Genomic DNA, 14,579 nt, shown 5'->3' with positions numbered 1-14,579 from the left:
TCCTCTGCAGTGATACAGAAAAGTAATAATTCTGCAGTGCTGATATAGTACTTTGTAGACCCTCATGTTCTGTGTTTTGTGGCTGTAAATCCTACTGATCACAGGTATCATCCCTGCTTTCACACAGAAAGGCATCTCGGTGACACAACCAGACACCCAGGAAAACAGGAGAGATCCCAAGTCCTGTCTGTGTTTTAACACACATGGAAGATGCCCGTAGCTGTTCCCTGCTCCCCTGTGTATCTAATGCTGTGCCTCTGTCCTTACAATGTCTTGGTCTGTTGAACTCTGTGCTAAATATGCTGTTTCTCATCATTCCAACCAACGAAGTACATGGTGGCATGAGCATAATTTTTGTTATTACAACCAACTCATGTTCTTACCTTGCTCCAGTTCTAACTTGTCACTAGCATCCTGATCTGAATTCTACTCCAGTTTTGGGGTTTTGTCCTTCAGCTTGGGTACCCTCACTGGATGATAGCTTGAAGGGCAGAGAAAATATTCTTATTAGCTGGATCACCTTTCCCGACTGGTGCAAGAGATAACTTCATAGCTACAGGCTACAATGCCTTTTCCACATCTCTCTGGCACAGAAGAGTGCATCAGCAAAAGTCTTTTCCCTACATATTCAAGGCTCATTGCTTTAAGAAAAGCTCTGAAGTACTTAATCCAAAACTTGTGATATAAGCAGATATGATTGGATTCTACATGTCTGCTGCCGAGGTCATTATTTCTAAGGTTAATTAAGCTCTTTCAATGTCATGTTAAAGGTAGGAGACATATGCAATATTTATTGATGACATCTCCAGCGTTACATATAGCGTGATCCTCTTGCCTAGCACATCAGAAACTCTCTTTTACCCTTCCTCTTTCAGTCTTTCCCCTCCAGTGGTGAATCCCAATGAATTTTACAGTGTCTGGGTTGCTTGCCCCTAGAGACACGAAAAGATCTGCAGCATTTTATACCTGAAGCCATTTCAGGATTCCCTGCAAGTACCCCTGGAATATCTTCTCTTGTTGAACCACCGCGTGCACAACTCAAAGAAAGTGCCTCCGCCTTTCCACAAAACAGCCTTTTGCTTCCTTCCAGCACTCAAAATAGCCACTATACTCCGGATCCAGTGCTCACTGCCAGAGCTCCCTGCTGCAAAGGAAAGGAAGGCTTTATTCTCTTAAATATCATGAAACAATGGGAACCCCTGGATGGAATGTCCAGCTTGTGGGCAGGAGCTGAAGGCAGCTCTTGACTTTCTTCCACAATTTTGCACTTGATCTCTTCTTGTATAAATACAAATATACATTTGCATTTTTTTTTTTCTGGACAGCTAAATATAGACTTACCCTACTAGTTTATTTAAAAGATTCCTTTTAATTGTTTTTTCCTTTTTTTTTTCAAGAGAACCAAGAAAGGTCATTACAAAAAGTAAAATCACATCTCCCAGCAGCATCTCTTGTTAGACTGTTCTTTGTCACTTACTCTGACCAGGTTCCCAGTTTAGTTTAGTTTTTTATTTATTAAAAGTTAGCTTTCATTAACTTTAAGTTATCGTGAATTTTTTTCTCCCTCACATAAGGTCCTTCACTGCTGCTACTTTACTTGAAGCAAATATTTAATTTGTTCTTTGAAGCCCAAGTTGTCTTAGGAGGGGATGCAACCAACCTCTCACCATACTGACACTTCCCAAATACTTTTCTTTAATCACTGAGATGGGTCAGGTGAGGTAAGTTCCACCCAGCTTCACAGCAGGATTGTGTGAACAGGAGATTTACAGTCACATTTCTAAATTGTCCATCACTGTTGCAGTTCTCCTGAGGATTTAGTGATGCAAAAACTGAGACTGGAGTGTCAGTCCAGCAGTAAATCCCACAGTCTTGCAAGGTATATCTTGCTGGTGGTGAGGCAGTGGAGCAGCTGCAGCCGAGAGCCCCTGAGCTTGTCCAGAGTCAGCATCTCGTGGTCACACTTCTGCACATGTGTAAAGTTTCTGTTGCATTTCTCTGGGGCTGGAAACTCCTAGGGTTGTGTATTTTTAGTGTTTTTGAGACATGAATTAACTCAAGAATCCCTTTCTTCATTTCTTATGTTCTTCTGATTCATTACTGGTGTACACTACACGTTATTGTAAATAAGAGGTCTAATGGCATCTTTCTTTGTTGTTTCTCACTCTTCAGGCCATCAGTCCTGCACATAAATCTGGTGAAAAATAATTTCCATGTCAGTCTAAACAGACCTCCTGGCTTTTTTTCTTAATTTTTTTTTTTAACATAAATCACTTTCCACTTAAAAAAAAAAAATGAAAAAAAAACTTGAGAACAAACCTGAGCAGGTTCTGAGCCAGGTCTCAGGAGAGAACGCTGTTGTTACACCATGTCTATACCTGGTGTAAGCGTTCCAGGATGCATCTGTTCAGGTGGGGTTTGAGTAGCACTTCATGTCTGTTTGTGCAGAAAATTTTCTCAGTGCTTCAGAGGCTCAGACTCTGGCCAGAGGGTGTAATGCACATGTCCTTTAAACAGCCTCGCCCTCTGGGTTTTGCAGATTTGGGCAATAGCACTGGTGTGTTGATGTTATTTAACGATATTGTTGGTGTCAGGTTGTTTGAGGAATCACTGATTATTGTATTTGTGAGCAGATTGCACACAATTTTACGTGCAGGTGATTTGCATGTGCCTGATCCAGGGAAAGGTGGGAAATGGGTTTCCCACACATGAAATATTCACCATGTGAATCTTTATAACTTTCTCAGGAAGCTGATGAAAGAAACATGTCATCAGCACCCTCAGCTCAAGGTGACACGTTTTAGGGTCCCATGCTTGCTGTGAGAAAAGCAGCTTCAGATGGCTGGATTAGCACTGCTCTCCAACACACCCTGACTTTGATACTGCTGCTGCTTTTTGGTGACCATGCTAAAGTTACAGGAGTTTACCTTGAGGTAGCAGGCAACCAAATACTCATATCGTGTTGCAATAACAGCAATGCTGTTATCTGTCATCACTTACACTGAACAGAGGTTCTTTTAGGAAAAGTATGACTCTGGCAGGGCTGCTAATTCAGTGGCATTGTGTGAACTATGACGGACCACAGAGCTGGTTTATAGTTTTTTTCCAGTGACTAAAGTCTAATGTCTTTAGTAAAAATTAAAAATAGTTAACTCACTTTTATGCCCTGCTATTTGAGGAGTGAAACAGCAGTGAAATAGGGAAAGAGTGAAGGAAAAGCGGTTAAACTGAAACAAATCGATAAAATATTGGGGTTTTTGCTAAATAAATCAGGATAAATTCTGTTGGTCGTGGAACTGTACTCACTTGATAATAAAATACTTCAATGCTAGAAAGTCTGTCACAATTTCAGCTAAAGCACTGGCCCATCAGCTCGTAAAGAGCAATCTGTGATTTAAAGTATGCAAAGAAAGGCAGTGCTGGGAGGTTTCTGTGCTATGTAAGCTGACAACTGAGCTGTGCACGGGGCTCAAGTGCTCCTCTGCTGATCTCACTGTGCTGTTCGTGTCAAGGCAGTGTAAAGGGTGTGTGTACGTTCAGATATCTTGGATGGAGCTGCCATAAACCCAATACATGGTATATATTCTGCACACAGATGGTGTAAAGTCCTCCCAACTTTTTTGTTTTTATGTGATGTGAAGGTAGCTGCAGTTCAAATTTAATAAATTTTTAGATAATGGAGCTGGGCACAAGTAAGGAGATATAGGAAAATTCAGATTTTTTACTACTTTAAGGAAAAAAAAATATTAAAAAGTCAGACCTGGGGGCAAAATTAAATTACAGAAAACTGAGCACTCAAACCTGCCTCTGGACTATTCTTAATTCTGTTTCATGATGCTGTCTTTTGATGGTGTTATCTCTTTCTTTTCTTATTAAAAGTCTGGGAAAATAAACCAAAACAGTCTCTCTGGGATTTTAACTCACTCATGGGAGAAAATGCCAAACACACTTTCCCAAACTACTCTAAATTTCTCTGATGCATTATAACTCAGTATCAGAGAGCTGGAGAAGTCCAGAAGATGCAAGATGAAAAATTGATATGCTGTGCTTCGCTGTGCAGAACACACAGACCTGAGGAAAAGTGACTGGGAACACTTGCTGAAGCGAGCAATGAGTAATTTAAGGCTGGTTTGGGCAGTCCTGCCTCCTGATTTGGTGATTATGTGGGTGCCTCCTCAGCTATTTGCTGTGCTGAGCTGAATATTTACTGTATTGATTACAGCAAACCCTGGCAGTGCTGGAGCTCCAGGAGCCACAGCAAGTTCACAAAAATAACGGAGGAGACTATTCTGTTTCTGTTATTATGGCACTGCCTGAAGAATCTCTGTCAACAGATTTCAGCTGCTTGAGGCTTATTCTCCTTGTCATGTTGCCTTTTTTTGGACCTTTTCTGCAGTTCAGGAAGAAGATATATATTCTCTAGTAAAATAAATAATTTTCCAGGCTTTCAGTTTAGGCTTTGTGTTTGTTTGTTTGTTTGTTTGTTTATTTTGCAAACCAGTGAATTGTTTAACATCCCGTAAAAGCATGTCTGAATTTGCTTCCATTTTAAATCAGTGAGAACTCTGAATCCACAGAGGGCAGATTTAGGATTTTTTTTTCTTAATTAGGATATTTGACAACTCAAGAGGTTATGTTTAGAAGAGAGTTAGATGGCTGTATCTGGCATTTAATTTCTCTTCTGCAGAATAAATTTCCTGTTGTAAAAATGCCACAAAAGGTAGCTACTGCTGTTTATTGACTAAAGAGCCAAGTAAAATCCAGCTGTGAACATGTGGGTAATAGGAGGTTTTCCCCATGCCTGTGTTTGATTTCCATGTGCAGCCTCATGTTGGTAAATATCAGTCTCAATTATTCTTTTGTGAATAGGGTACCTGACAGAATCAGTGAGTTGTATGTGAAAAGGTCTAAGGGGAAAAAAACCCTAAAACCCAACAAAAACCCACTCCAAAATAGAAAACTGCAACAGTAGACTAGTTAATAATATGAATTTTCATACCTTAAATGCTAAGGAATTCACCCCCCCTTTCTCTGCACTTATTAATAGAGCTGGGTTAAACTCAGGCATCCTATAGTGTAGGAAGTTCCATTATTTTGTCAATTTTTCACTGGCAAAAGGGAATAAAAAAGTGCTTCTTAAAGTAAAGTTTTAAAATGCGGAAAAATTAAAGAAATTATTGTTCAAGAAAAAAATATTTTAGCTTATTTTTTTAATAAGTTTGGAATTTTCCATCGTAAGATAGGAGTTTTGATTAGAAGAGTCAACTTGAAAAGGAAAAAAACCCAACTTTATCCTTCTGAAATTTCTAAAGAGGCATTTCATAGAATTGTAGAATGAGAGAAAGGTTTGGGTTGGAAGGGATCTTAAAAATCATCTCATTCCAACCCCCTGCCATGGGCAGGGACACCTTCCATTAGACCAGGGTGCTCCAAGCCTTGTCCAACGTGTCCTTGAACACTTCCAGGGATGGAGCACCCACAGCTTCTCTGGGCAACCTGTGCCAGGGCCTCACCACCCTCACAGGGAAGAATTTTTTCCCAATATCTAATCTAAACCTTCTCTCTCTACCTTTTGATTATTTACTTTTCCAAGTTAAATTGCATTAAGCAATACATTTTCTCTATATTTTTATTTTAGTGGTAAATTACTAACTAGATCAAGTTATCAGTAGGTGCAGGAGAAGTTATTGATTGAGAAAGGGAGAAGTGTGTGAAAAGCGCAGAGAAAACCCTGAAGAAGCAAACATAACAGAGGCAGTACACACAGGGCTTACTCTTGGATGGGCTTTGATACTTCTTGATATGCTATGTTTTCACCACAGCTAAAATACCCATCAGATGTTGTTTGAGACAGCTGTATTTGTAGTATCACGTAGGCTGACAGCAGAGCTGGGTCTGCGAGGTGCTGAAGTATGTGAGTAGTAGCTTTGTCTCCATCAGTACTGCTTGTGTATTTAAATTTATGCACATATTTAGTACTCTGCTGTACAGAATGGGCATGCAATCCTTTTATCTGATGGAAAGTTGCTAATTGTCCCCGTGGCCCATGTATTTTGGTTTTACTAATTTTACAAACCCACGTATACTTACTGCTGTGTTTCATCCAGGAGTCTAAAGTTGCCCTTTTTCTCTCAAATGTGTTTATACCTCAGAAAAGGTGTGTTTTGTCAATTTTGTTTGCCCTAGCCAGGTTTAAGTTGTATAACCAGCACTCACTCTCTGGATAGCCACTGGTCTGGCTGACCTTGGCAGCATGACAGCTGTCGTATTTTCACATGGAGGAACTGTTCTTGAACAACTTCTCCAATGTATCAGGAACAAACAAGCTTTTCTTCAGCATCAGGAATGCAGCACGTCTTCTTTCCAACTATTTTTTTCTCGTTCCACAGACCTATTTATTGTGGCAATGGCAAGAAAATCCTCCTGCTAAACCTTCATGTTTGAGTTCCTTTAAATTCAGGGGAGTGACAGAAGAGCAAACGTTGATCATGTCAGAGCCTGCTTTCTTTAATTTAACTCTTCAGTTATTTTTAATTAACATGGGTACTAATTTGTAGTGGCAAGAAAAGTATGAGGGGAAAATCCTTTTACATCTTCATTGCTAGAATTTCCATTTCTCTCGTGTATTTAATTTAAATCCCTGTGGCAGTTAGCAGTGGCAAAGAGTGGGATGCTGCTGGGGAGGGTGTTGCAGAAACCCAAAAGTCTTGCAGTGTGATGGGCAGTATGGGCAGCAGTGAGTGGCAGGGAGGATTTTATACAAGTGGAGTGACCTCCAGCTGGTAGTGTGCTCACTAGATCTGTCAGTGGAATGAGGAGAATCCAAGGATGGAAGGAGCAGGAGCAAGAAGGGAACTGGTGTCAGGAGTTGGAAGCAGCAGCATGGGAAGGCAGCTGTGGCAATCAGGGATGGGGTAGAGTTCCTCCTTAGCAGAGAGTAGAGGCACCAAAATCTTTGAGGGAATGCAGCAGTTTTATTAAAAAAAAAAAAAAATCTTCATCCCCAAAAAGGAATTTTCTGTCAAATTGAGAGAAAAGGGGAGAACACTCCTGGAACAGCCAATAACCCATTTGTTAGAGCCTGGCAGAGAGAAGTTCACATTAATTTGGGGCCTGATTCAGACTGGGAGTTTGTATTTAGCTGAAGGTTGTATTTCTACACTGGACCTTGCAGTTACTCAGAGATTTGTAGTAGTGCAGTGCCATGGCGTGGATTAACTGCTCAGCAACTTCACTCTTTGAGTAGTTTTTGCAGCCCACACTGAGCTGCATCTTAGCACACCTAAATGCAATCTAAAATTAACTGGTTTTCCCCAAAACTTCACTCCCATACCCTCCAACCATGTGTCTGTAGGATAAGGGCTGGAGCATGGAGCCCTTTGGTTTAATACCTATGTAAGACAGTAAAGCCAAGAGCTTTGTAAGTTTGTGTTTCTGAATTGAGCTGAATCACATGGAGCAGGCTTGCATTTCTCTGCTCCATATGCACAAATGCTCTTCGCATCAGGGATGTTAGTAGTCAGGAAGGGAGTCAGAAAATATGTTTTGGTTGATTCATGCAAAAAAAATAAACCTTCAATGGTAGCAATAAATATAATTGATGACTGAGTCTTGTGTGGCAGAAGAACGGGTATTCAGCAATCACATAAGTTTGGAAAGAGAGTTAAAGTTGAAGATTTTATTGAGACTCCTGTGTTTTGCACATTTTTTTCATCTTCAAAATGAATTTCAGACCCCAGTAGTTAGTATTAGTGCTATATATCCTCTGTGGTTACTAATAACGCTATACAGCCCTGCCAAATGTGGAGAAAGAATTGAAAAAAATAACCCTCTGTGAAGAAGTTAGATGCAAACAAATGGGGATGGAGGTTTATGCTTCCAAAGAGCTCAGTTCTATTGGCACTTCTCCTGGACCAGTCCTGTCAATCTAAATCTGAACTATTTGCAGAGTGAAGTGTTGCTAATGAGCAAGGCTGGCAGGACCGGACTCGAGGTGATGAAGGCACCTGAACAAGCAGTTGAAGCAGGAACCAAGAGACTGGGCTGAACCCTGTGAATCAAAATGCTCTGCTCTACCCTTGTCTTAATCTGTTCTCATCCACCTTCCTGCCAAAGTGGGGGGAGACCGTCAGCCGGCGCGTGCTGTGCCAGCTCGGGAGCCGCTCGCCTCCCGCCTGGATGAGTGTGGGATGCTTTTGTGTAGCCGGGGGGACTCCAGCTCTGGTGTGTTCCTAAACAAAGTGCAGCCTATAGTTTGTTTTGTCTTTCAGTGGAATTAAAATACAGTGCTTGGCAGAATGTGTTGTGTAAACTGGTGACTTTTTGCTTAAAATGCAGTGAGTGAACTTGGCTGTGTAAGCTTGGGGTTCCTCTGAAAACAGTTATTTTTTCAAGTTAATTTTTTTCTGGAGTTGGTTTAATTCAAAGGAAGTTTTGTTTGCTTGCTTGCTTGCCTGAGGTTTTTTGGTAGGTTTAAACAGATGAGCTTCATTTCTTCTGCAGTTTATTTTGGTGACACTTCTGTAGCCTTTGGGGGATATAGCACAGTGCAAATGGAGTTAGACTTTGAAACTTTGGGTTAGAGTTTTGCAGAACCCAAAAGCCAACTCATGTATTTTCTAGCGATTTTCCAAGCCTTTGAATTGGCATGAGCTCAAACTTTGTAAAGGGAGGAAAGGCCCAGTGTTTCTCCAGAGAGCTTCACAAAGAGCTTTCAATTTTTTTTTGGGGGGGGGCCTTGAATCAACCCACCAACCCTCATTAGCCATCACTTGTGTGCTATGCAAAGCCAAACCATGAAGGTGCTTCCCACGTTTTCATGGCTGACACTGCCTGTCACCACAGATATTTCTAACTATTGCAGGTCCCCGCTCCCCCTGGAGCCAAGGTGTTGCTTCAGGGCTGCAGCAGACAGAGGGAAGGCTGCTGGGCTTGGAACTCGGCAAAGCTGCCAAAATCCCCCGGTAAACCCAGGGCAGCGCCAGCTTCTCCCCAAAGAGTGAGTGGCTCTGAGAGGTTTTGCCACATAAGGGCCTGTTCGAGGCTATAGGCACCAGCTGACAGGGATGTCTTTGCCTCCCAACAGATGGCCAGGCTTTTTATTTCAGCGAGCAATGTCGCGCAGAGGGGTGGTCTCTGGATCCTGCCAGCGTTTCGCGAGACAGGGCCAGCTTAGGGCAAGAGGGATCTGATGTCTGTGCCCTTCATAGCTTGTGAGCTAAATGACGAGCTGTTGACAGGAAGGCCATCATCTGAAGTGTAAGATCCTGAATTCTCCCCGCTTTTCGTTTTTCTTTGGCGGAATTAATGTCCTATTTGCTTGTCTCTCAAAATCCATTCTGGCACGAGCACAAACCCTCGCCTGGTGGCAAGCAGTTGTCTGGATTCGAGATGCCAAGATTTGTGCTGACAGCTCCTTCTACACAATCTGAGTCAGGCTGTCACAGCTGGCCATTAGAGGCTTAAAAAGACACATACACGTACAACAAATAGCACCACCTTTGCGATGTTGAATATCAAAAGCTGCTTGATGAGAAAATGCAATGACTAACACTGTTCTTTATTTTAGTGTAAACAAACACTGTCTCCAAACCCCTGTTCAAGTGCGGTGGCTGTTTATTTTGTGTTGATTGCTTGCTCTTATTTAGAAGCTCAGGTCTAGAAGGGACTCCCTGGGTCAGGAGGTCCAGTCCTTGATAATCCCAAGCATCACATTTTATAATCCTTCTAAATTACCTTGCATTTCTTTAATGAAAACAGTCCCTTGGAATTTCAATTTGTCCTTGTAGCCATTTGTCTAGTATGATTTTTTTGACATGGAGCAGCAAGCACCAAAACTTGCCTTGTTGGGGGGCAGCATCACAACTAGAGCAGGGCAAAGAATGCTGCTCATCAAAAACGGATTTTCTGAAGCTGTTTACCTTGCAGTGTTGCCTTTCTTGGTGGCAGTCTGTGCAAATTCTGCTGACCTGGTGTTCAGTTTGGGTGCTAAAGGAGGGATGCTTTCAGATTGAATGTAAAACAGGATCAAACTGTACCCCACCCCACTCCTGAATATGGGAACAGGGCAGATTAACTTCTGCTTAGTCACTGGTGGTTATTGCATATGTAATGCTGCTGTCTGGTTACACTGAGGTTTGAACTTGCTGCAGGATTAAACTTTGCATGGCTGAGCTTTAGTAGACCTTAGTCTGTAGTTTATTTTGGACAAAAGGCTGATAAACTTTGGCTTTCAGGGAGGAAGCCTGGAATCTGAGACCCACTATTATTCATTGACTTGTCTTTATGAGTTTACAGTCCACTGATGCATAACACTGAAGGAAATATTTTCAGTGAAATGTTTGCTTTTTTCTTTGGCTTTGTAAAACGCAATGTCTTTTCTTAGAGATATATGTCAGGGTCATATAGCTACTTCAGTGAACTGTGTATGGTCAGGAAATAGACTGCATTAAAAATATTTCATTTTTCCATGAAGTCAGTCTTTTAACCAAGACTTCCCCCCTTCTCCTCTCAGGGATTTGGGCTCCCACTAGCCACTATTTGAGCATTAATTTTATTCACAAACAGGGCTTAATCATGGAAGGGAGATTTCAACTGTATGGAACATTTTCAGTATTTTTGTATTAAATCAAAATTTGCACATGACAGTGAACTTGTAAAACAAAACCTCATTTATACATAAGGGAACTTTCGTATATGACATTTTTCTGTCCTCTTTTTGCTGTGCTGAATTATGTGTCTGTTCCTTGCTGCTCTGGATGGCACAGGGAGCCTGGCCATTTAGTGTGGTAGAGGGACTGACTGCAAAATTTAATGGCTCTGACACAACAGAAACATGAAATTAATGCTTAATAAATAATAAATAGTAATAATTAGTAAATATTTAGGGTGTGCTTACATGTTTTGTTAGATTGGGGCCCATGCAAGCTCCACTTCCTCTTTGGATGGTCAGTGGGATGATTTGTCTGAGTTGGGAATATGAACATAAATAAGTCTTTGTTGGACCAAATGTGCAGATGTCACATAGTAATACTGTTTATAAGACTGTTTATAAGACATTAATGTCCGTTTCTCTTTATCCGCAGGTTCTTCTTGAAATTTTTCCTCAAATGTAACCAAAATTGCCTAAAAAATGCAGGAAACCCTCGAGACATGCGTCGATTCCAGGTCAGTCCGACACGCTTCCTCCTTTAAAAATCAGCAGCTGTTAGGGACAGAAGTACTTTGACCCAAACTAACCTAGTAATTCATTGGAAGATGCTAAAAACATAAGGTCACAAAATATTGCCCGAGGACTTCTTGTCACAGCAGAATTGGCAGGAAGTAGTTGGGTTTTCTTGCTCTGGACAAGAGAACTCTTGAAGATAATGTCATCTCCACCGGAAGGGAAAGCATGAAAAAAAAATCAACATGACCTCACTGTTGTTTTTGGTTATGGGACTCTGAGACATTCTTTTCTGCCTGGAGAACTATTTCTCTTCATGGAAACACTGAGTGAGCACCATGTTTATTGGAAGGGGCAGAAGAGGGTGTAAGAGCGATTAATAAAATCAGCAGTTACTCTTTAGCAGTGGTAAAGACTCAAACGTGCATCAGTGGGATGAAGGTCCATCCCTCTAGTCAGAACTTAGAAAAAAGTACCACTGGGTGTATCTTTCTTGGGATGTTTTTGGTCTGGTATTCCCCAATGCTGCAGCATATGGCACTTGGGAGCTGCAGTATCAACACAGCTTCAGAAGACCGAAGACGGGTTTTTTTTGCTACATCTATGTCCACGACTGCTTTTGGGATCAAGAACGTTGCTGTCCCTTAGGAAGATAGTCTGCACATGCATTTTGCCAGTGCTGGCAGCAGTGTGAAGTGGTGGCAATACTGAGAAATAGATGCTCCAACCCTTTTATTGAAGACGTGATCCCTTAACTGTGACAATAATGCTTTATCTGAGTATGTGCTGAATAAAAATATGGGGTAGAGAGTCAAAGGACCTCCTCTTTTGGTAGGAGGACTATATATAGCACAGGGAGAAAACATGGTAGAGCCTGTCGGTGTGGCTTTGCCTCGGGGTACTGAGGAAGAAACAAGAGATTTGTTCCATAGACCACATGGGTCTCTAGAGGAAGACAACTCCAAAATACATTTGCTTTCTGTAGTGATTCAGGACCCTGTTTGCTTCTTTTCCAGCATTGTCACACTTCAATAAAAGTGCTAAATGTTATGTAAATGACAATATTATTTATATGTGGAATGTCTTTTGTTGAACTGCTTAATTGCAGCAACGCTGGAAGGCAGAAGGGTGTTATTTGTCCCTGAGCATAGAAGTGCAGAAATGAGGAGATGTGGCCACAGGGATTAAATTAATCAGTATAAAAGCTAGTGTTACAAGGCAGAGCCCTCGGCTTCTCACCCCACACTCCTCCCTCCGTCATGTTTCTCCTGTGATTCGAGAGGGCATTATCACTGAGAGAGAAGGTGGAAAAAGGGCTCTCAGCAGCACAGGGGTTTAGTCCGAGCAGTCACCCCTGGGGCCTGTCAGAGCTTGCTTCACAACATGTACACTCTGCTGGGTTTGTGCTCGTCCAGGCTCGAGGCTGATTTTCATATGGTGATGCCTTTGCGTGTTCTCTCAGAACAGCAATCAGGAGCCTGTGTCAGCGGGTAGGTAGGACATAGGAAAGGTTGTTGATCTCTTGACTTGTAAAGACATTCTGTCATACAAACCCAGCTTCACAGCAGTTGAGCTTTCCATGTGTAAACAGAGACTGCTTAATTACACAGGTCATGTCAATTAGTGTGACCTTAGCATTTTCAAGAAATTAATCACTTTCAGCCGAGCGAACCACTCCTACTATAATACAGGGTGGTATTGAAGCTCTCAGCATTCTGTTCAGTGCCCAAGCTTATTATTTTACAATAGATGCTTTTGTTGCTTTCCTTTTTTTTTTTTTTTAAAGTTTGAACTTGTTGCTCTTTTAGCAATAGACTTCTTAAAATAAAACAGCTGGACTCTACAGAGCCCAGGCTTCATTTATAATTTCTTAGGGTGAAAAGGACCAAGCATGCATATAGTATCTCAATGATATGATGCTCCTAGATGTTTGAGGCAATGTTGTGTAGGAATCAAGTGAAATCTGGGCCCCTATGAAGTCAGTGGAGGGTTTGCTATCAGCTACCTTTGAAATGTTGCCAGTGACTTACAAGGTCTCTAATGATGATGTCAAAATTCTGGTTAAAAAACATAAAGATAAGATATTTCCAGATAATTATTAAATAGTAGCGTACTCATTTTAGACAAACCCCAGAGATTTTTCTTTCCTTCATTCCCCTATCTGTGCTGGACTTCGAAGCAGCGCAGAGATTTGTCCAACTTTTGGCCATGGTCTGTCACACGTCAGTCCCCAAAAGTTGCTAGCAGTTCTTGGAACATAGTTTATGATTTTGGTGGGAGAAGCAGTGAAGGGTCAAGGACACGAGTCTTGCACTATCTGAGGACCAGCCCTGCAGAAAATTTCCTTTCTGAGTCAATTTTAGGGCTGGGTTTTTTTCCCTGCAGCAGGGAATTGTCTGATTATCATATGATATAATAGATGTTAATAAAGTACAGGGAGGAGGCAGAGTGTGTGTTGATTCAGGCGACCTGTGTGTGAAACTTCATTCAGATTTACAAACAGAAATTAATTAAGAAGTTTTATCCTGAACTTTCTGTGCAAATGTGGGAGTGTGATAAGTCTAACATAAAAGCTGTTGTGGGCCTGGAAGGAAATAAATTTCTCTGTATGTCTGAGATGTCCAGGCATGTGACAACTGGAGCAGTGTGGAGTGCCAGCAAAACTGCATGCTGGAGCAGTGCTGGCCCTGGCTGTGTTAGTTGTGTCTCTATTAGCAGAAGGAGACAGTCAGGGAGGAGAAGTCAAGTACTATGCAGGGACTCACACAGCTGAGTTGAGCTTTCAGCTGTGCTACAGACTCCCTGCTTGTCCTTGAGGAAATAATTTACTCTTCTGTTTCACCAACCCAATTGCACAAAACATTTGGTGTTATCATGTGTTATCACCTTTGTCCAACCTTGCCTTTTTATTCCAGAAACCCCATTGAGCAGATGCTCAGTCTGGTTTTACATTCTTCATCACAATAAGTCATCGTTCTTGGTGGGATGGGCTATAGCGCCCCAATTAGTTGTAATAATAATACTACTAAGTAGATGGTGTCATGGGTGAACTCTGCCCAGATTTTATTTTTCAGAACTAAAAACTCATTCATACAATCTAAACAGTTTTGTATGTTATTGTAATTAATGAAACCCAGGTGCCCTAGTTATCTTGTTGTTCTTGTTTTAGCACAACTGCTTGCAAACTGACACATGTCAAGTTTTAATTTAGAGAAAACTTTTCAGGCTGTGTCACTGTGTAAAACCCCAAACATTCACTTATTATGAAAACCTTGAAAGTCACTTAGAAATTGCCATGCTGTTTGATTCTGTTACCACAGCCTCTTCTGCAGCCGAGGCTGCTCGTTTGCCTCCATGGGATGCTGCCACTCATGTTTGAATTGAAGCCACTTGTGTCTTATTGCAAATTTGCATA

General features: G+C 41.5%; 1 protein-coding gene across 4 annotated transcripts in view; it reads left to right on the top strand.

Annotated features, from left to right (window-relative positions):
• EBF1 (early B-cell factor 1) overlaps positions 1–14,579 on the top strand; it is a 273,845-nt gene that overhangs the window by 161,436 nt on the left and 97,830 nt on the right. For all 4 annotated transcript variants that reach the window (XM_017828218.1, XM_017828217.1, XM_017828215.1 and 1 more), the window contains exon 7: positions 11,085–11,166. In XM_017828218.1, the coding sequence (XP_017683707.1) occupies positions 11,085–11,166 (82 nt within the window). The remainder of the gene's footprint in view (positions 1–11,084; positions 11,167–14,579) is intronic.

Source organism: Lepidothrix coronata, unplaced genomic scaffold, assembly GCF_001604755.1.
Source record: "Lepidothrix coronata isolate B3197 unplaced genomic scaffold, Lepidothrix_coronata-1.0 Scaffold146, whole genome shotgun sequence".
Taxonomy (NCBI): domain Eukaryota; kingdom Metazoa; phylum Chordata; class Aves; order Passeriformes; family Pipridae; genus Lepidothrix; species Lepidothrix coronata.
This window is presented reverse-complemented; position numbering and strand designations above follow the sequence as displayed.